This window comes from Rutilus rutilus (assembly GCF_951802725.1).
Source record: "Rutilus rutilus genome assembly, chromosome: 13".
In the NCBI taxonomy this organism is placed as follows: domain Eukaryota; kingdom Metazoa; phylum Chordata; class Actinopteri; order Cypriniformes; family Leuciscidae; genus Rutilus; species Rutilus rutilus.
In genome coordinates, this window is record NC_140218.1 from 19,703,238 (window position 1) to 19,727,475 (window position 24,238).

Consider the following 24,238-nt stretch of genomic DNA (forward strand, 5'->3'; position numbering starts at 1 on the left):
CAAACTTGTATTTAAAACAAAGAAGTAAAAAAGAAAAAGCGAGGCCTTGCTTTTTTATTACACGTCCATCTAAAATGTAGTTTGACTCGTGTCGTAATTACTGTAGCACATTTACGTAGAAAAACCGATGGGAAAGCCCCTTATTTTAGCCTACTATTTTTCTTTATTATTTTTGAAAAGTATAATTTCAACTAAAATGTATGTCCACATATTTATTTATTTGGTTAGTATAATGATAATCCATTACATATATCATAACTTTCCTACACAGTGACAACGTTTACTTTGAATTAAGACTCTGAAAGTGAAATAATGTCATTCCTGTTTATTTTGAGGTACTTCCATTTATAGTCACTATATAAATTCAATGTGTTTCAACAAGTGTTTCTTGAGAGTTTGACAAAAACCACAAAAACAGTGCCAGGAGCAGAAAGCAGTAAACTTAAGATACTACATAAATATTGTTAATTATGTTACATTTGTGTTACAGTATGTTATGAAGTATAGAAACAAATCTCTTCAGACCTCAGGCAATATTTGAGAATTCTGTTCAATAATCAGACCTCCCTCAACTGTAGTGGTCATTGTTTTTAAAAAAAAGAGAATTAAAATTGAGTCATCCATGTCAGGCAGTAACAAAAAGGCTACATTTGGTACTTTATAGTATACAGTAGCTCAACAAGAGATTGAACTATTTAGTTTAAGTTTAGGTTGGAAAAATATCAAAAAGCCTGTGCTTCTGTTCAACCTCTGTGAGAAAAACAACAACTTTCCCCTCACTCAGCGCTGTGAATGAATACAGTCCTTAACAGATTCGTCCCATTTAGTGGTGTTTGCAAAGGCAGTGTCTTCTCCATCTGTCTCTTAGGCACTCAACAGCATGCAACGGGTGGACGTCCACCTTAATGGCAGTCTATGAGAGGAACTCTTCACTGTTGCCTGATGAGGAGAATTTTGATGAGAAAAGGAGAGAACTCCTCAGCTTTCCTCTCTCCTCCGGGTCATTCTTGATATTTATGACGGTCCCTCTTTCCCCTGATTGTCCTGGCTCCCGGAGGCCTCTGCATCAGGGGCTGGAGATCCAGAAGCTTCTACCTCTACAAGACACAGATATGACAAAACGTACTGCCACAACATTACATGTGCACATCCCCAGCTACACATTCTTGACGGGGTCCTCATGGTCATGGGAAAGACTCAGGTTATTTCAGAGATAAAATAGTGCCAAGAATGTGAACTAAGGAAACTGGGTCAAATAGAGACAGATGCGGCTCTTATTTCAGTAGGAAAGAGTTGAAAAGTTCCCATGCGAATAGGAAACGGTCAAGGAAGCGGTTATTGTTGAGAGGGCAGATAATAAATCTTTGTCAATGGTGACAGCCTCCATTCAACCCCACCAAACCTATTTGTGTTTAATCTGGGCACTGTGACCTCACAGAGTCGTGTCCTGGATAAAGTAAGGGACATTTTGAAAGAAAAGGCCAGTGAAAGTCTTTAGTTTACAAAAGAGGATGTGAACCACACTTGTAATGTGTTCATGTATCACAGTCTTATCGAATTCACAAAGCAAGTCATTACAGGGGCCATACGGATGCAGTGTCGCATAATAAGCATGACCGAATAGACCACTGGCAGTCAAGAGACATTATCAGTTCTTTTATCACATGAGCAGCACTAGTTGTTCAGAATTACTAATACGAATTACTGTCAGAATATATTTTTAAAAAGTACCGTGTTAAAAGTTTTAAGTATGGTTTAGCTTTCATAGCATCATAACCACTTTATAGTTTTCACTTATACTTGTTTTCTTGTTTTCATAACATGACACATTTCAGTATAAAACTGTACATGATCGAATAGATACAATAAAGAGGACCAATGACAACTCTTCATGCAAATAAATGCAAGACAGATGATAGATTTAAATGGTGAACATTCTAACAAAAAAAAGTTTGAAATTGAGAATTGTGGAAAAGAAAAAGAAGAGGGAGGATACAGAGTTGTTGAAGGAGGAGTAGATGACGACGACGATGACGACAAGGAAAAAGAGGGAGGAAAGGGAAGAAAAGAGAGGATGGAAAAGAAGGAAGAGACTAAGAAGATGATTGTGAAAAAGTAAGGAGGAGGAGGAGGAGAACTCTAAAGGAGAAGGAGAAATGTCAATACTGGCAAGATGAACTGTAAAGCTCTGTGTGTGACGTACCTGCAGCTTTCAGGTCCATCTGTGCCATGTCTTTGGTTAGTTCACTGGTCCCCACCACTACTGTCTCTCCTTTAATGTCTGGCACTGCATTCCTGCGACCTGTACGATCACAGTTTATGAACTCTGAATATGACGCCTCAACGTCCATCATCTGCTCACAAACTGCCCTCTCATTACACCTAAAAGAAACAAAAGAGAGACAAAAAAGTACATTAACAGTCCAGAAAAAAAAGAAATCAACCAACAGTTTGACTAAAAAAAACTCTTTTGAAGAACTCCATTTAATGAGCTCTGAAAAGAAATCCTGACAGAGAAATGCTGTGAATCTCTCAGTTCAGTAATGCCCATGACAGAACACTCCATCTGATGAATTGGAGTAATTATTACTTCAGGGGCTCTATTTCAACGCTAAAGTTAATAGATTCAGCCACTGAACTCATTTCACGCCCTAATTATATAAGAGAGCTAAAAGCATTCATCCAACCCTGGATGCATTCGTCATTCTTTTCATGCTTGTTTACACTCCGGGTTTCTTGCGAGTATCAGTGCAAGCTTGCAAATGGAGCCTTATTGGCACGCAAACAAGAGATAAAACCCAAAGCGATCGATTAGACACTTTTTGGAGCTCATCAAAAAGCTTTCAGAAGGAGAGTCACGGGTGGGCATTATGCTGAGAGAGGAATCCTCCCGGAGAATGCATCGAAAAACACATTAGCTACTCACTCACTAAGTTTCTTCTAAGTCAACATGAAATCAAAAAACTACCCCATTTCCTTTTAACCAATGCTGCCGATAACGTCTCAAAAGTAACACTCTCGTTACTTCTTAAGATACTACTCAAAGATAGTCTTTCATCAAATCACATCTAATCATTTCATCTCTGAAATGTCTTTCCTTTTTTGGCTGAGATCACCAACCACTTGCCATTTAGAGACAACTTTTCAAGACCCAATCAATTCATGATGGATAAAATCAATTTCCGTCCTTGATTTTCATCTTATCGCATATCCTGTTTCACTCAAAGACGAGTCACGTTGGGCTACAAATACTACTGTTGACTTTATGCAATTTATGACTCTAAATGCCACTCTGAATTTGTACAGCTGGTCAGTCTGAAGAGATGGGACAACAGTAGAAGGGATATTCCAGAGGAATGTGAGAGGGCGAGGGAAAGACAACAAATACAAATAAATGCGATGCTATGTGTTGGAAGCAGAGGGGGAGGTGTGACGTGTGAGGGAGCAACAGGCAGAGAAAATTACAGGGTATAAATCTTTGTGCTGGTCTTCACTGCTCATCCCTCCTTCCCTTGAATCACCTCTCTCCAGCCCTGTATTTCTCTCCATCCTTCAACCCTCCTCTTTTTTCTTTCTTTTTATAGTTCTCTCTTCCTATCTATTATTCTCAAATGCTCCAGTAGTGCTGAGCAAATCAGGGGTGTAGGAACAGTCTGAAAAGTGGGAGGGACTTTAACTTGAAAAGTAATGATTATATCCCAAAATATGGGGAGCCGAACAGAGATTTCTGCAAAGAGCAAAGGATGCCCATGTCAGAATGTGTTGCAACAGAACAGAAGTTAACTTTTGGACACCAGTTTTGTGGAACAAAGGGGTCAAAGTTCGGCTGGTTCCCCTGCTATATGATGTAACCACACTCTCTATTGATGGTCATTTAAAGTAGCCATGTATTATTTAGCATAAACTCTACTACCCTAAGGAGCTCAGCAATGTTCAAGGAAGCTCCACATGGTTATGGTTTACATAATTTAGCATCACAATGAAGAGGATCTGCAGTGTTTTCCTGAACTGTTTGCCACCATATCACAGTTTGTGCACATTCAACACTGGCCAATGTGTGTTTTAGGAGGCTGAGTCATCTCACATAACGTCTGCCAGCACCAGCATGTCAGTTACCTGATACACCCAACCTCAATTTCGGCCAGGACCTTGAGAAGTGTGAGCCAATTTCACTTTCATGCAAACTTTGCTGGCGTGTTCTCCAAATATCAACCTGTTTATGCAGCATCTAAAATTACAAACACTCACATGTCCTAGGTAATTCAGGCAGATTTTTATTGGTGTGACCCAAGTCAGCAAAGGTCAGGCTGGGGTCACAGCAGCTGAAGAAGAATTTGGAACAGTGGCCTGCAGAGAGCCCGACTCCCCAGTGAAGAGACAAACTAAAGAAAGTGTCACACGAAGTGCATGAGGCTTTTAAAGAAAATCTTCCCCAACAAAACACAAGCTGTGCTCTATTGAAAAGTGCACATAATAATGTATTTTCACAAAAAGTTGATGTAACACCCCAAGCTGATGTCTGACAACAGTGTAAAATTGCTGTGCTACTGGGACACCAAACTGAATTGCAAAAGTAGGCCTATAGGAAAATGAAGCAACGTAACTTATCAACATTGATAAGAAATGTTTTTAAGCACAAATCTGCATTTCTGAAGGATCATGTGAAACTGAAGACTGAAAATATATTAACATAGGAAACAGTTACTTTAAATCGGAATAATATATTACAAGAATGACTGTTTTTACAGTGTTTTGTGTTTAAAAAAAAGTGTGTTTGAATGGCCTATACATACAGTGGGGAGAACAAGTATTTGATACACTGCCGATTTTGCAGGTTTTCGCACTTACAAAGCATGTAGAAGTCTATAATTTTTATCATAGGTACTCTTCAACTGTGAGTGACAGAATCTAAAACAAAAATCCAGAAAATCACATTGTATGATTTTAAAGTAATTAATTTGCATTTTATTGCATGACATAAGTATTTGATCACCTACCAACCAGTAAGAATTCCGGCTCTCACAGACCTGTTCGATTTTCTTTAAGAAGCCCTCCTGTTCTCCACTCATTACCTGTATTAACTGCACCAGTTTGAACTCGTTACCTGTATAAAAGACACCTGTCCACACACTCAATCAAACAGACTCCAACCTCTCAACAATGGCCAAGACCAGAGAGCGGTGTAAGGACATCAGGGATAAAATTGTAGACCTGCACAAGGCTGGGATGGGCTACAGGACAATAGGCAAGCAGCTTGGTGAGAAGGCAACAACTGTTGGCGCAATTATTAGAAAATGGAAGAGGTTCAAGATGACGGTCAATCTCCCTCGGTCTGGGGAACCATGCAAGATCTCACCTCGTGGGGCATCAATGATCATGAGGAAGGTGAGGGATCAGCACAGAACTACACGGCAGGACCTGGTCAATGACCTGAAGAGAGCTGGGACCACAGTCTCAAAGAAAACCATTAGTAACACACTACGCCACCATGGATTAAAATCCTGCAGCGCACGCAAGGTCCCCCTGCTCAAGCCAGCGCATGTCCAGGCCCGTCTGAAGTTTGACAATGACCATCTGGATGATCCAGAGGAGGAATGGGAGAAGGTCATGTGGTCTGATGAGACAAAAATAGAGCTTTTTGGTCTAAACTCCACTCGCCGTGTTTGGAGGAAGAAGAAGAAGAATGAGTACAACCCCAAGAACACCATCCCAACCGTGAAGCATGGAGGTGGAAACATCATTCTTTGGGGATGCTTTTCTGCAAAGGGGACAGGACGACTGCACCGTATTGAGGGGAGGATGGATGGGGCCCATGTATCGCGAGATCTTGGCCAACAACCCCCTTCCCTCAGTAAGAGCATTGAAGATGGGTCGTGGCTGGGTCTTCCAGCATGACAACGACCCAAAACACACAGCCAGGGCAACTAAGGAGTGGCTCCGTAAGAAGCATCTCAATGTCCTGGAGTGGCCTAGCCAGTCTCCAGACCTGAACCCAATAGAAAATCTTTGGAGGGAGCTGAAAGTCCGTATTGCCCAGCAACAGCCCCAAAACCTGAAGGATCTGAGAAGGTCTGTATGGAGGAGTGGGCCAAAATCCCTGCTGCAGTGTGTGCAAACCTGGTCAAGAACTACAGGAAACGTATGATCTCTGTAATTGCAAACAAAGGTTTCTGTACCAAATATTAAGTTCTGTTTTTCTGATGCATCAAATACTTATGTCATGCAATAAAATGCAAATTAATTACTTAAAAATCATACAATGTGATTTTCTGTATTTTTGTTTTAGATTCCGTCACTCACAGTTTAAGAGTACCTATGATAAAAACTTCTACATGCTTTGTAAGTGGGAAAACCTGCAAAATCGGCAGTGTATCAAATACTTGTTCTCCTCACTGTATATACACATTTATTTTTTTATTTAGTTATAATTATTTTTCATAGTATAGTTAGAATCTATCTGATACCAAGTGCCCAATATATAGTGTTCCAGCCTGGAAATCCTTATGTAAAAGTTTCTATATTTAGTGAGTTTATCTGGCAACGGGGGCTGTTGCTTTGCTTGTCTCAAATGTACAGTGTTCAGTTACTTTCCATTTACTCTCCCAAATTTCATTACAATAAAGTGACACTACGGCTCACTAAAGGTAATTTGATATATTTTCCCTTGCATGTGACCCAGCTTACTGAACCAAATCTTTTATTTGCAGATGGACAAGAGGGAGGAAACGGGAGTCAACTGCGGCTAGGCAGCGTCAGAGGACAAACGATGCAGGTGTGTGCACAAATCCCTGAATATCACAAAAACACCTCACATACCAGAGGGAAAACGGTTCAGCTCACCCTTAGCCTGCAGTCCTTGTGGGATCAAGAATGACAGGCTTACAAAACACCAACTTGAGCACCACTGACATGTTTATCATTTACATGAGTTCTGTGTCGCCAGCAGGTCTAAACAAATGACAAATTCATGTTTAACCTTTATTTAAATTAAATAAAACATCATCATCATCAACATCAACAACAACAGAAAAGCAGTGAAAGAGATAGTCATGCTTTCACTCTCACTAGATGTTTGGATATGTCCAGCGTCTAAAACAGTCTGCACAGCCCACTGGGTACATAAACTCATTGCTCATTTCCATATTTGGACAAATCATGAGATATTATGATCATGAGAATGAAATCCAGCCACTCAGTCTGCCAACTAGATCTTCACTCATATCTGACTCAACAGAGTCAATCACTGGTCGACTGACATTAGGAGCACATTTTTCATACTTCCATGCACAACTAGTCCTGTATGTGGACAAGTCCAATTATAACAGAAATAATTTACATATACAAGTCTTAAAGGTACAGTAAAAAACGCAGCCTGTGTAATTATAAAGCTCAGAGGGAGAGGAAAAGTATCAAATAATACTTGAAAGAGTAACAAATGTGAACTTCAGTGAAAATATGTACATTTCACCACTGACAGCAATTCTCTAAAGTTCACTGGTCTTTCAGAAATGATGTCACTTTCCTCAGTTAATGAAGCCTGCGTCACACCGCTGAGTTCCTAGAAACTCCATAAATGGCCCTTTGGCAAAATTATCTGTCTTAATTATCAACATTACGGCTGTGATGGAAAGACGTTCTAGACCACAAATAGCACAATTCACAAACCTCAGGAGGGAACGACACTTCCATGAAAAGCAAAGTGTTCAGACAGAGACTCAGGAATGCACTCTCAAAGGGAAATAAAATGACTCTAAGGTTAATATCATTACACCAGACCACAAGCAAATACATTTTATGGACAAATATGTCCATCTCCCATATTCATGTGGCTTTCAAGTGTAGAAACCAACAGGAATACTTAGCGAGTCTCCAGTGCTCTCTAGTCCATCAAAACGGTCACAGGGTGTGTCAATATATGCCTAAGCAATTACATGGATGGTTTAAATACTTTTTGCTCATAACTGCTTGACTTCATCCATCAGTCTCTGGCTTGAAAGTGCATGCGGCCACTCTCAGCAGACTGTTGACTTTATTCAGTCAATAAAGAGCCTCTTCCGTGTAGGCCGGAACTGGACAAGGAAGATGGGACCCTTGAGACAAGAAACTTACTCCTCAAAAGGCAGGAGATGAACCGTAAATGCAAGAGACTTCGCATTTACACTGCAGGTCTTAATGCCCAATTCCAATTTGTTAACTATATCCAATTTTTTTGACGACCAGCTTCTTTTAAAAGTGACCCATATCCGATATCTGCATTTACACTATACACTTAGCAAAACAACCCAAGGTAGAGGTACTGATCTGGAAAAGCTTAGGCCGGAAAGGAAGTAAAAACAATGCGATTTGCAATGGAAGCAGACAAAATGATAATACAAGCTTTTGCTTTTCGAACCATCTTTAAAGTTCAGCAAGTTGGTCTCCTAAGGCAGAGAAAAAAGAAAAAAAAAATTTTTTTTTTGAAATGCCCTTATTGCAGCCTTGAGCGAATGTAGCAATGATCGCTTCTGTAATCAATGCGGTTGGTACGTCATTCGTCACAATCACTTTTTCAGTGACGTACGACTTTAATTGACGGGAATATTCGATCTGTCCGCTTACATGGCAGATGCAAAAGCACGTATCCGATTCATTCATTCGATTTATTTCCACTTATGAATGAGGCCTAAACCAATCTGAGAATATCGGAATCCATGTACTTTTTTCCTGCTTACACATTCGTGGGTCATATCTGATCTGTGCCACATGGGAGGAAATATATAATAAATAAAAAAAATTTGGGGGGGAATTGGGTCACTTTAACCATGTAATGTAAATGTGACCTTCAATCAAGTTCACTCTAGACACTTGATCTCTACCCAGATCACCTCTGGACTGAAAGGCCAAAAACTAATCTCATTAAACCTGCTGTAACATGAGCACTGTCAATCACGGATGGAAAAGTTTCTTTGTTCTCTGTGTCACCGTAATGCTCGAATCATATAACGGCACAGTACAGCAGTGGAAGCCCATTATTGGAGCCATGAATACAGTGTGAATCAGCACACCTGCAAATCAAATAGGTTTCATTTCTAGTCCTACATCCTTGCTGCTGTCAACCTAATGAATGGGGGATATTCTGAACAGAGTGTAACGGGAGCTCTTACTGATGATATTATCAACAAAGGCCAGAGAACCCAGCGGAGGATACTAGTCTACTGCTACAATTCTACATGGGACCTCTGTACCTCAGAGTAATAGCCTAAATGTCATATCTGGTGGTGGCAGCAGTATGCCCTTACAAACAGTGAATTTAATTTATTAAATTAACATTTCCTGAGGGAATAAACCTGCATTTGAAAAAAATACAGCTGAATCTGCCAATAACTTCTAACTTCAACTTTATTTATGTCCCCCAGGGGGCAATTAGTTTTACAGCAAGGCATACAGACAGACAACCATTATAAAATATAAAGACAATACACTGACCGTGAGTAAACTCCTGACCCTACTAACCACCTCCATTGCCTAAGTTTAGAAGTGAAATGGCTGTGGGAATAAATTAGTATCTATTGCTCTTAACTAGAGGAAATCTAAACCGCAAAGCTGGAGGGTAGGGTTCTCAAACTCAGAGTAAAGGGAATGGGCATTAACTGATAGATTTAGCTTTCCGTACCCGTCTATCGTACAGGTCAGTAAAACAGACATAAATCACAAATCACATTTTGATTATGGATGAACAAACAAATGAATAAATGAACAAATGATTCAGCAAATTTTCATTGTGATTGAGAGTGTTGAACCCTACATTTTGATTTTGGACGAACAAATTAATGAACAAATGAATAGTCTTTGTGTCAATATCTTTTGGCTCGAGTAGGGTTTAATAATGATCAATTTTAAGTAAGTTTGTCAAATAACAGTTCAGACGCTTTTGACATGTTGCACTCATTCTCTCCTTATTTGGTGATCCTTTGGGATCGCAACAAAAACCAATAAACAAATAAAAGCACAAAATAAATAAATAAATAATTGACTGAATAAACCAATGATTGAACAAACTAATTCTTTTTTACAAAATAATAAACCAACAAATTAATAGATGAACTATAGTATTATATAATATATTGCTGAATGAACAAATAAACAAACGAAAGAACAAATAAACGAACAAACAATTGAACAAATAAACACAACTGAACAAACCAATTATCAAACAAAAATGAGATAAGTTATACATTCAAAAGCCATTTTTTGCACCCTGTTCAAATCACAAACCACCAGAAGACACACACTCATTCTGTGATAGAAATATGGCAACCAGACTGACATATTGCTGCAAGCATTTGTTGGAGTACCGTATTATGGGAAAAAATGCCCAAGTAGAAACACCCAAATGGGACAAGCTTATACATAGAAATGACAACCTTCTTGTCTTATTTCCATTAGACAGACGTGCACACTCTGCTGACAACAAGAATTTCAGCCCTTTTACAATGGAATTTAAGATAGTCTGCTCTGCTGATAATATGTTTAAAGCTCCAGTTTTGGGCAAGAGAATGTTTATATAATATCTTCCAAGGAATAAAGTGAGCTTGAAAAATGTCCCATATTCTGTCTTTATCAGGGAAGAGTTTCTGGACACCACAGAGCTGCATCTAATCAAGTTGAATAGACTCCAGCCTGTCTAAAGAAGCAAGCACATTTAGCTGCTCTTGAGATAAGTGCACCAGCTCCAGCACTCCCCTTTTTATGATGAGCCACAGCTCAACTGAAAGAACACACACTTTGTGTTCACATGACGTAAGTGACTGCTCAGTCCAAGAAGGGGGAAAAAAACACTCTACAGCCACCATTGCACAGGCATTGTTTTTTTTTTTTTTTTTTTTTTTGCATTGGTTTCAAAAACAATAATAAAAAAAACCCCTCACAATTCAAAGTTCGTTTGCTGTCGTCCTATGTATCCTTCCTCCTTTTGAAGGGCCTTGCTTTGTGTGTCCACAACTATTTTTCCTAAGCAACATCAAAAGAGCCATTGCCTGAATTTCCATGCTGGTAATATTACGCAGGACCAGGAACGGTCACCACCTTCCACCGACCAAGCATTTTGTGCTATCGTGACTTTTTAAATGCCAACTTTACGGTCCCCAAGCACTTCAGCTGCACTTTCACAGCCTCTTATCAGCATACTGTAATATTTCCCGGCACATGTTCAGCATCTCCAGGGAAAGGTTATGAGAACACCGCAAGAGAACTTTGCTGGTGCATTACACACATTCAAACTGTCAAACAACTCTAAAGCAAAATAATGCTTATGAATGACAGAAGTCATCAAGCAAACAAACAGCAAAAATAAAAAGTAAAATAGCATATCATTTTAGCTTAAAAATATAAATATAAAAATATTGTCTGCCAAATATTCAGACTTATTCTCTCAAATAAGATAAACTCATGAAAATGACACACTATAATTGTAATACAAAAAATGTCATGTATAGTTTCAGTTTAGCCAAGTCATTTCACTCGGCGGACATCTTTGAAACTCCTCTCGGGCATACAAGTGCTTCCTATCTCTTTGAATGGGGAAACATCAAATTCTCAAACTGTTCGCCAAGCTAATGATTAAATTTACTATTTGAAATCACCAATGAAATCTGACAACAACTGTCTCATAAATTGTGTTTCTAAACGCTCAAATCGTGACAATTTATTTTTTATTTCTCAAGCTGTACCAAGCTAATGCATCTCAGAACACTGACTGTTTCTATAGAAACCGGAGCTTCTAACGGCAGCTGCTGGGACGCGATTACTTTACCCATCGGCGATTGGCTTTTTTCTTTAGAAGGTGGGACTTATTCCGCCATATTGCGCATTGCACTTTATCCCATTAGTAATACGAGTGCACTGTCTTCTGTATATAAATTCTTTAGTTTAGCATGTCACACCACAGGACAAGTTATTTTGACTCAGTCATAACAGTTTGAATCGCATATGCAAATGTAAACATTTAACTTATTAAAGTTGAAAATCTCTCTATTTTGTGGTGGCATCACACCGCATGACTCAACTAAACATGAACATGAAAGTAGTTCCACATTAAAATCATAAAACTGAAAAACAGTAGGAGGTAAACTCCCCTTCAAAATGTCTAATTTACTTCCTGTTGGGGTTTTGATTAGCAACATTTTCAAGGATCCACAAGAAACTGATGATTTTGAAATGGATTTTGTGAAGTCAATCCTCATGACTCAAACTAGTGACTAGTATATTTTTAGGACAATATGTAGGCTACATTTTGTTCCGATTTTTGAGTACACCCAATGAGACAATGACCTAAATATTTAAACTTAATTTACACATTATTGATTTCGATAAATTTCTGGGAATGTTCATTTAAAAAACTTTTTTTTAAACTGTTCTTTGCTGTCTAGCAAAACCAAAATGTAAGAGAAAAAAAATAAATGTATACACCATGGCAAGTACCCATTTTATGCAAATATAATAGATATATCGGTCTTCCTTAAATTCTGTTTGCAAATATCAGATGTCTAAGTGCCTATTTAATGCCAAACGCTGACAGATTGCATTTAAAACAAGATAGCTCTTAACTGTGTAATGTGCATATTGGCCATGGAGGTGGCATGAATACTGTGGAGAGAAAGAAGAGAGGCTGCCAGGCCTGCAGTCACAGTCATACTTGTGGATGAGACGGTGGTGTCACCCACACGTGACTCACTCTCATTCGTCTTCCTCTAATGCCTCAGGACCGCCACCACTCCATCCATGAGGATTTTATAGAGGATCAAGACAAGAATTGCAAAGCTAATGCAGAAAGTTTGCGGTCAGGAAGTTTTTCCTCATGTCATCGAGACCCTTTCAGCTCCCTGGGGTGCTGAGTGAAGGGCTGCTACTTTACAAGCGAGAGATTTTCAAAGCCACTAAGAAGCAATTAACCGAAGATTTGGAAGCGATAGCCGTATCGAGATTAAAGCCATTTTCCCTCGCGCTGATGTCGGGAGGCTTTTAGCTAACAAGGCCCTTTAACAGAGCGAGTATTTGGTGTTTTTTCATGAAACAAAGTGTTAGCATTTAAAAAGGCTCGGGGAGATGAAGGTGTGAAACCACCGCCTCTTTACTAATGCAAGAGTTGATGGGCTTCATTTCCCTGTGTGGCCTATCAGCCCTTTTGATATCAGAGCAAATATTAAATCATAATGAGGATACTGCAGAGAGGCCGAGTCAAATGTTACAGCAGTTTGAGACAGCTGAACTTTAGAGCCGACACACAAAGACACAAATCCTTCTTTAATAATTCCACGGCACCCACATCCAACACGGTCACAACATTATTTGCCTAGCACAGGTGGACGCCTGGATGTATTTGCCTCATTATTTGAAAGAAACACACCAACCACGGCAGCTGACGCAGGCTTCATGAAGATAAAGGATAAAAAGCTTGTGGCGTTTGCCTTCCTACCTACTTCATATTCAATTAATGTCTATAACAAGCAGGGATAAAAAGTAACAACTCAAACTCATCTGACAATGCAGGTTAAAAAGTCGATAGTCATTTTCCGTAATGAAACCACAGTAGAAGAGTTACTTAAAAGTTCTGAAGGCAGAAAGGAAAAGGTCTCAATTAAGCAATGATTTTCCTGTCTGCTAAAGGGTTTCCTTTTAGACCACTTTAAAGGAAGTAAAACTCATGTGTCAATGAAAGATGGCATATGTTTTCCACCGTTATGATGATATGCACACGCACATGATGCAGTTTGCGGCCAGCCGTCAGTCAATCTCCCAGCCAGAAAATGAGCAGTGAGAAAATGGTTTGTTAAGAGAGAGAGTTACCCAAACAGTATCAGATGTCTGAATCAATCCGCTGTTTGTTTGGAGGCATAACGACCACTTATTGTCTTTATGCGGCTTTCCCTATGAATCACACATCAGACTATGACAACAGTGACTGAAGGGAGGAATCTTTGCTGAGTCATGAACAGGTGTGGTTCTGTTCAGATGAAAACAGTGGGAGTTTATTTGACTGGAAATGTTGGAGAAGGATTACAATCTTAAATCCCAAGAATTCTATCATTTACTCATGTTCATGTCATTTCAATCTCTTTCTTCCATGGAACACAAACAGAGGGGAACTTTACTTTATTGAACTTTAGGGAATGTCAGGCTCCACAAATTGGGTGTGTGGGATTAAAATGTTTAATCATGTGCTATATTTAATTCTATATTTAAATCTAATTCAATAGCTTTGTGCAATGAAAATACTGAAATTTAAGTGATTTATTTACTAATAATCAAGACATTTTTGAAGTCAGTGATGCAAAACATCATTGGTTTTCATGCATCTCCTGACGAATCGTGATGTACCAAATTTGAATATACACGCATTTTCAGATTGCAAAAATAAGATTTACTGTAAGTGTTACAACGGAGTTAGCATTACTGCGCTACTGTTATGGGAAAGTAGAAAAAAACCTGTACAAGAGTAATGACCGTGAAATGGTCCCAGAACATTTGATGATTGGAGGTTTACAACACATATGCACATGAAAACTCTTTTCCTACAAACAGTCAAAAGGTCATACGCCTTCTGAAAATAATCACGCTGTTTTGAAAATGAATGGTTTGCACACAAATTACAGTACCTATCCAAACCAAATGCCACACACTGAAATATGCTCACCACCATCTGCACCCTGCTATTACAAAGAGCAGCATAGGGACAAACTGTAAAGAAACAACAAATCATCATATTTAACAATAACAAAGTTGTGGAAAAGAACAGTTCACACAAAAATAATGTTCTGTCATTATTTACTCATCCATATGTCGTTTCAAACCCATATGACATTATTTTTACAATAAAATTCTCATAATAATCAAGACACAATTAAAGAATTTTCACATAGGTTTTCCATATACTGACCAGGGGCTTGTCAAACTCAAAACCCTATAAAAGCACCATAAAAAGTCTCCTGAAGCCAATGGAAGCCTAGTTTGAGGAACAGCCTGAAATATAAGTCACTGAAAATCTTCACTTCCACAGTAGCTCTGAAATAAAATAAATAGTTTGAAGGCGAGTTTGACGTCATGACGGTCACATTTAATTTGCAAGTTGCAGAAGTGGTTCTTAAGATTATCAGTATGAACTTTTATTGTAGTGAAAACGAATAAATAATGACAGAACGTTCATTTTTGGCTGAAATTTTCTTCTAAAGGGCAGGATATTGTCTCTTTGACAGGACCTCTGTACACACATCCAGTTCTGCTCTTGCATTAAACAACACATGGCCTTATAACAGGAAGCAGGTGGGACGTCTGTCCTTGTCGTTTATGTCCTTCTCCTGCACCCGAGGTCTTACCGCGAGAGAGAGAGAGAGAGAGAGAGCGCGTGGAGGATACACAGAACCAGAAACACTGAGCATCTGGTGTGCAGACAGACAAGAACAGAATACAGACATATTTATTAAGCTTAATGGGAAGGTTGACCCAAAAATGAAAATTCTGTCCTGGACCCAATTGACTTTAATAGCATGGACAAAAATGCTTCTTTTTGGAACAACATATAACAGAATATTCATTTTTGGGTGAGCTGTTCCTTTAATATCCATCTATAGAACTCTGCACAGTTATTGAATGAGAACTATATGGATAACTTAAAGGAGAACTCCGGTCAATTTTAACATTGAGCTCATTTTTTTTGTACATTTGGAGTGCTGTCAGTACAGAGAACAACGAAAAAAATCAGTGTTGCCTACACCGTGTTATCCTCTTTTTAAAATTTGCACCCTGTTGACTTCAATGGGGCAAGTTTTAAACCTGCTTTTAGCCTCTTAACATCCTTGATGTGTCATTACAAGTGCACAGGTCATGTGAGTGATTCCTTCGGAGTGAACGCGGGTGAATCTGACTGCAGTAGATGTGAAAGATATTAATAAAAATGATGTTATTTCAGCCAGCGCACATACCTGTATTTACATCCTGTTTTCGGTCGAATTCCACAGTAATCGATTGTCGAGTTCACGCGCATAGGTTTAGTACCTATGATCACGCGTGTGAACTCGACAATCGATTACTATGGACTTCGACCGAAAACAGGAAGAAAATACAGGTATGTGCGCTGGCTGAAATAACATCATTTTTATTAATATCTTTCACATCTACTGCAGTCAGATTCACCCGCGTTCACCCCGAAGGAATCACTCACATGACCTGTGCACTTGTAATGACACATCAAGGATGTTAAGAGGCTAAAAGCAGGTTTAAAACTTGCCCCATTGAAGTCAGCAGGGTGCAAATTTTAAAAAAAGGATAACACGGTGTAGGCAACACCGATTTTTGTCGTTGTTCTCTGTACTGACAGCACTCCAAATGTACAAAAAAATGAGCTCAATGTTAAAATTGACCGGAGTTCTCCTTTAACAGTTCTTGAACCCAGAGGTATTCGCTGAATGGTCAACCTCAGGTTTGTGTAGATTTTGTCCTCATTGGCAGCCCGAACAACATAAATAGACCCAGAAAACACCCTTTAAACTAGGTACCGGTAAATTGCAAAACTGCAGGCCCAACAAAACAAAATAAAAATAGTAGCAGATAAACTTAAACAAGTATGCGCAAGAAACACTGAACATCCTTTTGTTAAAACATCTCTAGCAGAAATGCATATTATTCTATGATACTTTTATGACATGCAAGGGAGATCTTCCAGTCAGTGCTCACAGCCTCCAAACCCAGACAGCAATTAAAAAGAAATGTCCTGACCTGGACAACCAAGCTGAACAGCTGTTAAGTCTTAAAGACCACCTGTCACTGTACGTTTCCTCTTTTTGCTGCCCTGTCTTTAACCCCTTCTGACTTCCAATTCCAAATACTTCAAGCTAACAACCATCATCCAAACTTAGTCACAGCACACAGCTTCAATTACTTACCAAACGCACTCTGAACGCTAATGACATGGTGCTACAAAGCTCTCCAAGGACCTGAATAAAGGCAGTTTTATTTTAGTCCACACGAGAAACAGAAAGCGGTGTCCTCTGATCCTAGGGTTTATGAGGGAGCCTCCTCTCATTCTCTCTCTTTCTGTCTGCCTCTGTCTTTCTCCTTCCCGTCTCTCTCGCTCTCTCTCCGCAGCGAACGGATCCCACACAGCTGCAGCACGCCTCTCTCCCACAGATCAGGGAGGATGTGGGCGTAAAGTGATTTGATTTGCTCTGAGTTGTGAAGAGAGGAAGACAAGCAAAACATATCCTGAGAGATGCTTTCAAATGTTGAATGACAGCTTGAATGAATCTGACCAACGGCTTTGGCCATAGCCCACATAAGTGCATTAAAAGCACACTGGCCATGTATACTTGCACATGAAAATTCAGAATAATTTCGTAATTCGATTATATTTCAATGATGTAAGCGTGTTAACACTTTAACCCGATTACCATAACCTGATTAAGACGATATTCCTATCAGAACTGCCATGGCAGTGAAATTCCCATACTTAATACATAAATAAACACATACATACATACAATTAATTGTCTTATTATTAGGCTATTATTATCAGTGTCACGGTACCAAAATTTGAGTAGTCACTACCAATAAAATTACTAGCAAAATTCTACGGTTCTCAGTACCAGAGCAAAAACTGTTGAATTTTTTGTCATCCATTGGTTTTCAGCGACAATAATCACAGTTTCTGATTCAATCGTGCATTCAAATACAGTTGTTAATCCAGAAACTTTGCAGTGTACTTAGCAGCATGAAAAACTAAACTTGTATTCAGATTGTGAATGGGTAATAAACAGAAAGCAAGAGAAGAGCCTCCCTTTATAATCACTAAGGCTGTCAATCTCTAAAGCACAAACTCACTGAATTCTGCAAAAAACTATGTTATAATAATAAAAAAGCTGTCTTGATGTAAATTAGAGATTCATTGTACAATTATGTTTACACACTTTTTGGGTTATAATGAAAGGATTCGCAAGAATGCAGCTCGCGTTGAACAAAAAAAACAAAAACCTTACGCGTTTTCAGCTGTGTTAAACCCATTCTGACTAACACAACTCTGATAAGCCATTGCATTTAGGCACTCAACGCAGATGTGATTGGCTACAATGCCTGACGCTTCTAAAAAAAAAAAAAAAAAACAGTGGGCTGCAAAAAAAAAAAGTGTAAATAGAAACCTTTGACGCTCAGAGCGCTCAAACAAACACAAACGAGACCATTGGAAAAATGCAGAAATGCTGGTACCGTCAACTTATTTTTTTTTTTAAGTAGGCTACCGAAAGTACCGGTACGCTTGACAACCCTAATTATTATTAGGTGCATAATATTATTAATCATAATCATTTACAGGCTGTGCACAGAATGTGCATGTCCAAATAAAAGCATTATGATTGTTATAAAACACACTGAAGAAGATTTGAGGAGACAGATTATTTTATACAAACATAAAAAAAAACGAATAAAAAAAAAACAGATGGGCAATAGCTTTATAAGGGTCTCTTGACCTACATTTTGCAATTCAGTGTGCTCTTGTGTGCTGCTGTCAAGGACATGAATAAGAATTGAGTTAATTCAATTATTTCAATTTATTTTTACTAATCTGCACAGTAAAAGGCCAGAGCAAGCAGCATAAACAGTGAGAAAAGAATACACATGGTATTTAATTTATTCAGATTATGCTGATTACATGTATTCAGGGAACAGCTGTGAGGCATCTGTGACAAACTGGGTTTTTTTGTTGTTTTTTTCATGATAAAAGATAACCTAGAATATAGGCCATGGTTATTATTGTTATCTAAAACTAAATCTATTAAAAACAGCAAAGCTGAAATATCAGATAAAAGATTAAAAATGTTACTTTGGCAAATAACTAAAATAAAACATTAAAATTATGGTAAAACTCAAACTGAAATAAAATAAATTAATTTAAATGTAATTAATTATTTAAAAATTATTTTGTTAGTCAAGTAAGCGGTCGATTATTTTGACGATTAATTGGGTAATCAGATTGTTTTGTAATAAAAATAAGTGAATAATAGCCTTTAAACTTACTTAAAATATAATAATAATAAATTATAGCCTATGGTTTTATTGAACAACACTTAAAGGTTGAATCAGTGATTTCAGGCCCAAAAAAGGCCCAAACATAAATGATCACATTCATCTAATCTTTCCTAACGATCCGCTAGCTGCCCGCCCCATAAGCAGGTCGTCAAAAAAACACGTCTCTGTAGGCAGCCTAGGCTCTGAGATCTGCACACAAAAACCAGAATAAATAGAGACAGGGGGTGGGTGTAGTGAGGTTTTGTGCTCGTGCAAAATCTCACAACACCCTCCCCCTGTCTGTGATTGGTTGGAACACTGTTTATTTTGGTTTTGAGTGGTTGGTGAAACCAATTGTTTTTGTGTGCAGATCTCAGAGCCTAGGCTGCCTACCAGTCTTGCCAGACGTACGATAATTATCGTATTTGTACGATAATTTTGACCTCTGTACGACGTACGATCAATAATGACAAAAAATCCTATAATGTACGATAATTTCAGAACTGTGTGACACTTCAAATGATGGTCATTCCTTGTAATCATAGGGCTTCTACTCATTGATCTAGCTGTGGATTTAACGTCTACCGGGAGAAGAACGTGAAGAGAGAGGGAGCGAGAGACATCCGTGTGTGTGCTAGTGTGCCTCACGAAGCGCATGTAAGGACCCAACCAATCAATTGTAAGTGCGGGCGGGCTTTTATCTATACTCCCGAACCGAATTAATCAGAACAGAGAGCTGCTCTGTGATGCTGGAAGAAACAAAACTTGCACACGTGTAAATAATTAGCCTAAAGCATTGCGCTTCACTCTAAAACAATAGTACATTTACTTATGTAATGGAATTGCAGACTTTGTGATCTCACAAAAACATTATGTTATATTAGGATTTTTAAATGGTTTAAATATATCGTGCAGCCTTATAAAATTGTCTAATAATGCGGTTAATGGATTAATGTCCTTGGAATGCACCACTTCCGGTATTTTGCCGGTTAATCGACAAGGGTAAATTGCGATCAAGGATTTTTTAAAATCGAATACTTAAATTTCATCTATGAATCATGACAGCCCTAAAAAAAAAGACAAAGGCACATAACAAATCGGCTAAAAATTTAACTAAAATAAAAAGAAAAGCCGAAAATATTAAAATTAAAGCCTTAATAAAACCTTTAGTATTATACTAAATTATGTCATGTGATGTATCAAGAGAACTGTGGATGGACAGTGAAAAAAATTACGTTTCAAATGAGAAAGTGTCAACCCTGCAGAGGCGGACAGAGTACACAGCTTCATTACTTGAGTAAAAGTACAGATACCCCTTCGTAAATTTTACTCAAGTACAAGTAAAAGTACTACAGTCAGATGTCTACTTAAGTAAAAGTACTTGAGTATCAAGAGTACAAGAGTACATTTTCTAAATATTGCATTACTACAGTCCTTACATTGGTAAACACAGCAAACACTTGAAGCGAAAACTATCATTAACTTGTTCAGAAAATTGAAATAGTCTGGCGAGGTGGGGCCAAGGGTTGGCACATTCCCGGGATGGACCTGCTGCGTCTTCATCCATTGTTTCGTCCATAGTTTCGTCTCTTATCTAAATCTGACCATGGAGTTGACTTTGGCGGAAAGCTGAAGGTGATTGCTGATAGGCTGTCCCAATCAGTGGCGCCTGCACAATCCAATCACGTTTGAGAGGGAAACAACAAATTGAGGGTTTCCAAGATTTTTTTTTTTTTTTAAGAAGTAACGGGTACTCACGGTTATGGATAGAAATGTAGTGGAGTAAAGAGTACAATATTTGCCTCTCAAATGTACTTGAGTAAAGTCAGGAGTACTCCCCAAAAATGATACTCGAGTAAAGTACAGATCCCTCAAAATTGTACTTAAGTACTGTACTCAAGTAAATGTACTCCGTTACTGTCCGGCTCTGCAACCCTGATTCATTCAGCGACAGCTGTGTCAATTCCTGAAATACAATTCATTGTGTTGATTCTATAAGTTTCATGTGCAATTAAAATTATAATCGGAACAGCTCTCCCAGCAGGCTATAATTGAGTGGAGAATTGCCTCCCAGCAATGATGTTATAATATCAACAGCCTTGTTGATGAGGCCCTCAAGACAATGTGGTACTACAATTCAATCAAAGCACTTGTGCACACAAAATTATTTCAGGGTAACAAATAGGATCAAACTTAAAAATTGACATCGATTTCAATTCAAAGCTACTCTGAGTATATACTGTATACTACTATAGCCTCTGCTTTGAGCAGAGTAGTTTATATATTTAAATGCATGCATCAACAAAATGTGAGACAGTTAAGTAGCCAATTCACTAGGCCAACTAGAAAAACATTTATAAAATAGAGAGGAAAACAAATTGAAACAAACACAACCACAAAAGCCATCAACGGATACCGTGGCATGATAATGGCTCAAGTACTGATGCGAAACTCTTGCCATAGCCTGACCTGGACGTGTCATGTAAATTAACTTTTCACTTAAAGCAAAGAGCCAGAGAGCACTTACCAAACCGATTGCTGCCAGCAGAGGATAATGCTCCTGTTACATCACAATGATAAATGATAATAGTCACAACCCATCTTTGAGTACCACTACCTGCCATTTCATCAGCCTACTCTGGCTGAAGAAGCCAAGTGGATGATGACTTGCTCGAATAACATCTTTTGACTCAGAGGTCCAAAAAAGCGGTTGCTATAGTGAAGTTGTTGGGCCATAGATAGAAAGTAGGACAACCGAGCTCATGAGAGCAAAAGACACCAACGATTTCTTGGTTGTATAGGACAAACTGACAGTTGAACTTACATTTCATAAAGTCCATTGCAGCATCAAATATTAACATTCACTCTACAGAATTAGTTTCAGACAAATTGTCCGCCGGATACATTTACACAGCTCACATGACTATGAAAAATTAAAAGGCTGATGACAATGAACTGACTGTTCCACTTTAGATTGTTCATTCATTGTTGATGTGTGATTCATCAAAACTCCTCAGTGAATCAAGTCCAAGATGTCTTTGAGTTCAAGGGACCCTCCTCCTGTTCTGGCAAGGGATCTCATGAATGTACTGACCTAAACAACTGATTCCTCACAAGTGAAAGAGCTAAAAACTGACCATCTTGCATAATAAATACACAGATCAAAGTAAACAGGTAATCCGCATGCGCGCGCGCGCACACACACACACTAAAAGAGATTACATTTGATTTGTATAATGTCTTTGGCACATCTTCACGAGTGTGCTGCCAGAGCACTCCATCATAATAAAAAATGTCCATATATGATTGAACCGCTGAAATGGCATGGCTGATCTCTTTGTTGTTACTACATTACTGCTGAACTCATGCAAAGGGCTCTTAAAGGGATAGCTCACCCAAAGATTTGAATTTTCAGTTTCAAACCATTCAGAAGACTTTTGTTCATCTTCAAAACAAAAGATATTTTTAATATTCCCTCATTACTTTTGCACACAAGCACGATTTGCATAGACACTGTAAAATAAATCCATATGAATCAAGCGGTTTAATCCTTCTGAAAAGGCATGAATGCTTTATATAAAGGCTATTATTCTCATGTAAACAGTGATCAATGCACATAAATATAGCCTACGTCAAATATGGTAAAAGGAAGCTCAAACACACTTGCTTGATGCACATGAACATTTTCGTTGGTTGGACTTTCAATGTATAGGTAAAATAATTAGAGAATAACAAAAATAGCTTAATGTGTTCTGAAGATGAACGAAAGTCTCTCTCGAAACAATAAGAGTTGAACAGAGTGTTTAGATCCAACTTACCTCAACACACCTGGCTGGAAGTTTCTAGTATGCCTAGTGAGACCTTGATTAGCTGGTTCAGGTGTGTTTAATTGGGGTTAGAGCTAAACTTTGCATGACAGTGGTGGCCCTCCAGGAGCAGGATTGCACACCCCTGAACTAACCTTTAATATATATGCATGTGTTCCTCCTATGAGTCATGACAACACTTCCTCTTCTTGCAAGTATTATAGTATATAACGGCTTTTGCTAAAAAAAAAAAAAATTTTTAAGCAACTGGTTTTGCATAAGGAGTTACAAATATAAATTCTGTCATCACTCACTAATCTTCCTGTTGTCAGACAGACTGCCTTTCATTATGTGGAAAAGTCACTGGAAGAGTGAGGTTGTCAATCATTTAAAACCTGCCAAAAATCTCCTTTCGTTGTACACACAAGAAAGTTATGCAGAGTTGGAACAACATGATGGTAGGTAAATTTTTATTTTAAGGTGAACTGTCCCTTTAAGGTCACTGAATATATATTGACAAATTTTGTCAAGAACACTTGAGAAACGCTACTGGAAAACAATGGCCAAGTAAAGAAAAAAAGAACCCAGACCATTTTTTAAAACCAATATCAACTATACAGTTGGACGAAAGAGCTTTTCAATTTCTTTTAAATATTTTGTCGACTTATGAATGTTAGATTTAAGCAAAATAAGTCCTTACATTACGACTCCTCCATACTTTAAAGTCTATAGGCTACAAATAGGCGTCACAAATGACAGCAAAACGGCAATTTAACCACAATCTGTATGCATATGTTTAGCATAATCCATCAAGAAAGTAACGTAATGCGTTTTGTTACATTTGCAACAACGCCTGTTGTTTCACTACAGAAACTATGTCGGCTGCACTAACCTTGATCCGCTTCACTTTCTTCCACTTGGTACTACGACATTCACTCTTTGTCGGGATTCCCCTTCATTTCCAAACGCACTTCCCTCATTCCACACAGATTCAATGGATTTCAATTCATCTATTCCGCGATTCCAAGTCAAATCCAACGCTCCTCTGACAAGTCTATTGAACACAATGAGGAGCAAGAGGGATAGGGCTTTAAACAGCTGTTTCCAAAATGGAGTGGATCCCACAGCCAATCACACTCCGTGTGCTCTCTTACCAACAGCACTTCTCTTGTTCACGACTTCACGCGGAACTGCTTGCTTGGTCAAATTGTGCCCTGAACAGTGACTTTCAATCATTTTGAAAATGTTTGGAGAGGTTTGTGAAAAGGAGCAAGTTTCCAAGCTTGGAGCAGGTGACTACGAGTGTTGAATACCCTTACAAAATTACCATGGTAACCACAGTTTCCGCCGAAATACCATACCACAGTGATTGTTCTATTACAATCTGTGGCAACGTATAGCCA

At 38.5% G+C, this 24,238-nt stretch overlaps 1 protein-coding gene across 4 annotated transcripts; it reads right to left on the reverse strand.

Annotated features, from left to right (window-relative positions):
* Nucleotides 1-310: 310 nt before the first annotated feature.
* pkig (protein kinase (cAMP-dependent, catalytic) inhibitor gamma) lies at nt 311-24,184 on the reverse strand. 4 transcript variants are annotated; one of them, XM_084429060.1, is made up of 4 exons: nt 23,990-24,184; nt 23,728-23,889; nt 2,204-2,382; nt 311-1,097 (listed from the first exon to the last, which is right to left on the reverse strand). In XM_084429060.1, exons 3-4 carry the CDS (start codon nt 2,352-2,354, stop codon nt 1,015-1,017), a joined length of 234 nt encoding a protein of 77 aa, XP_084285186.1. In that variant the 5' UTR covers nt 2,355-2,382; nt 23,728-23,889; nt 23,990-24,184; the 3' UTR covers nt 311-1,014. The 4 variants fall into 4 exon arrangements, with proteins under 4 accessions (XP_084285186.1, XP_084285184.1, XP_084285185.1 ...); XM_084429058.1 differs by lacking the exon at nt 23,990-24,184 and adding an exon at nt 16,917-17,198 and having other exon boundaries at nt 23,728-23,958; XM_084429059.1 differs by lacking the exon at nt 23,990-24,184 and having other exon boundaries at nt 23,728-23,951.
* Between the last annotated feature and the right edge of the window lie 54 nt (nt 24,185-24,238).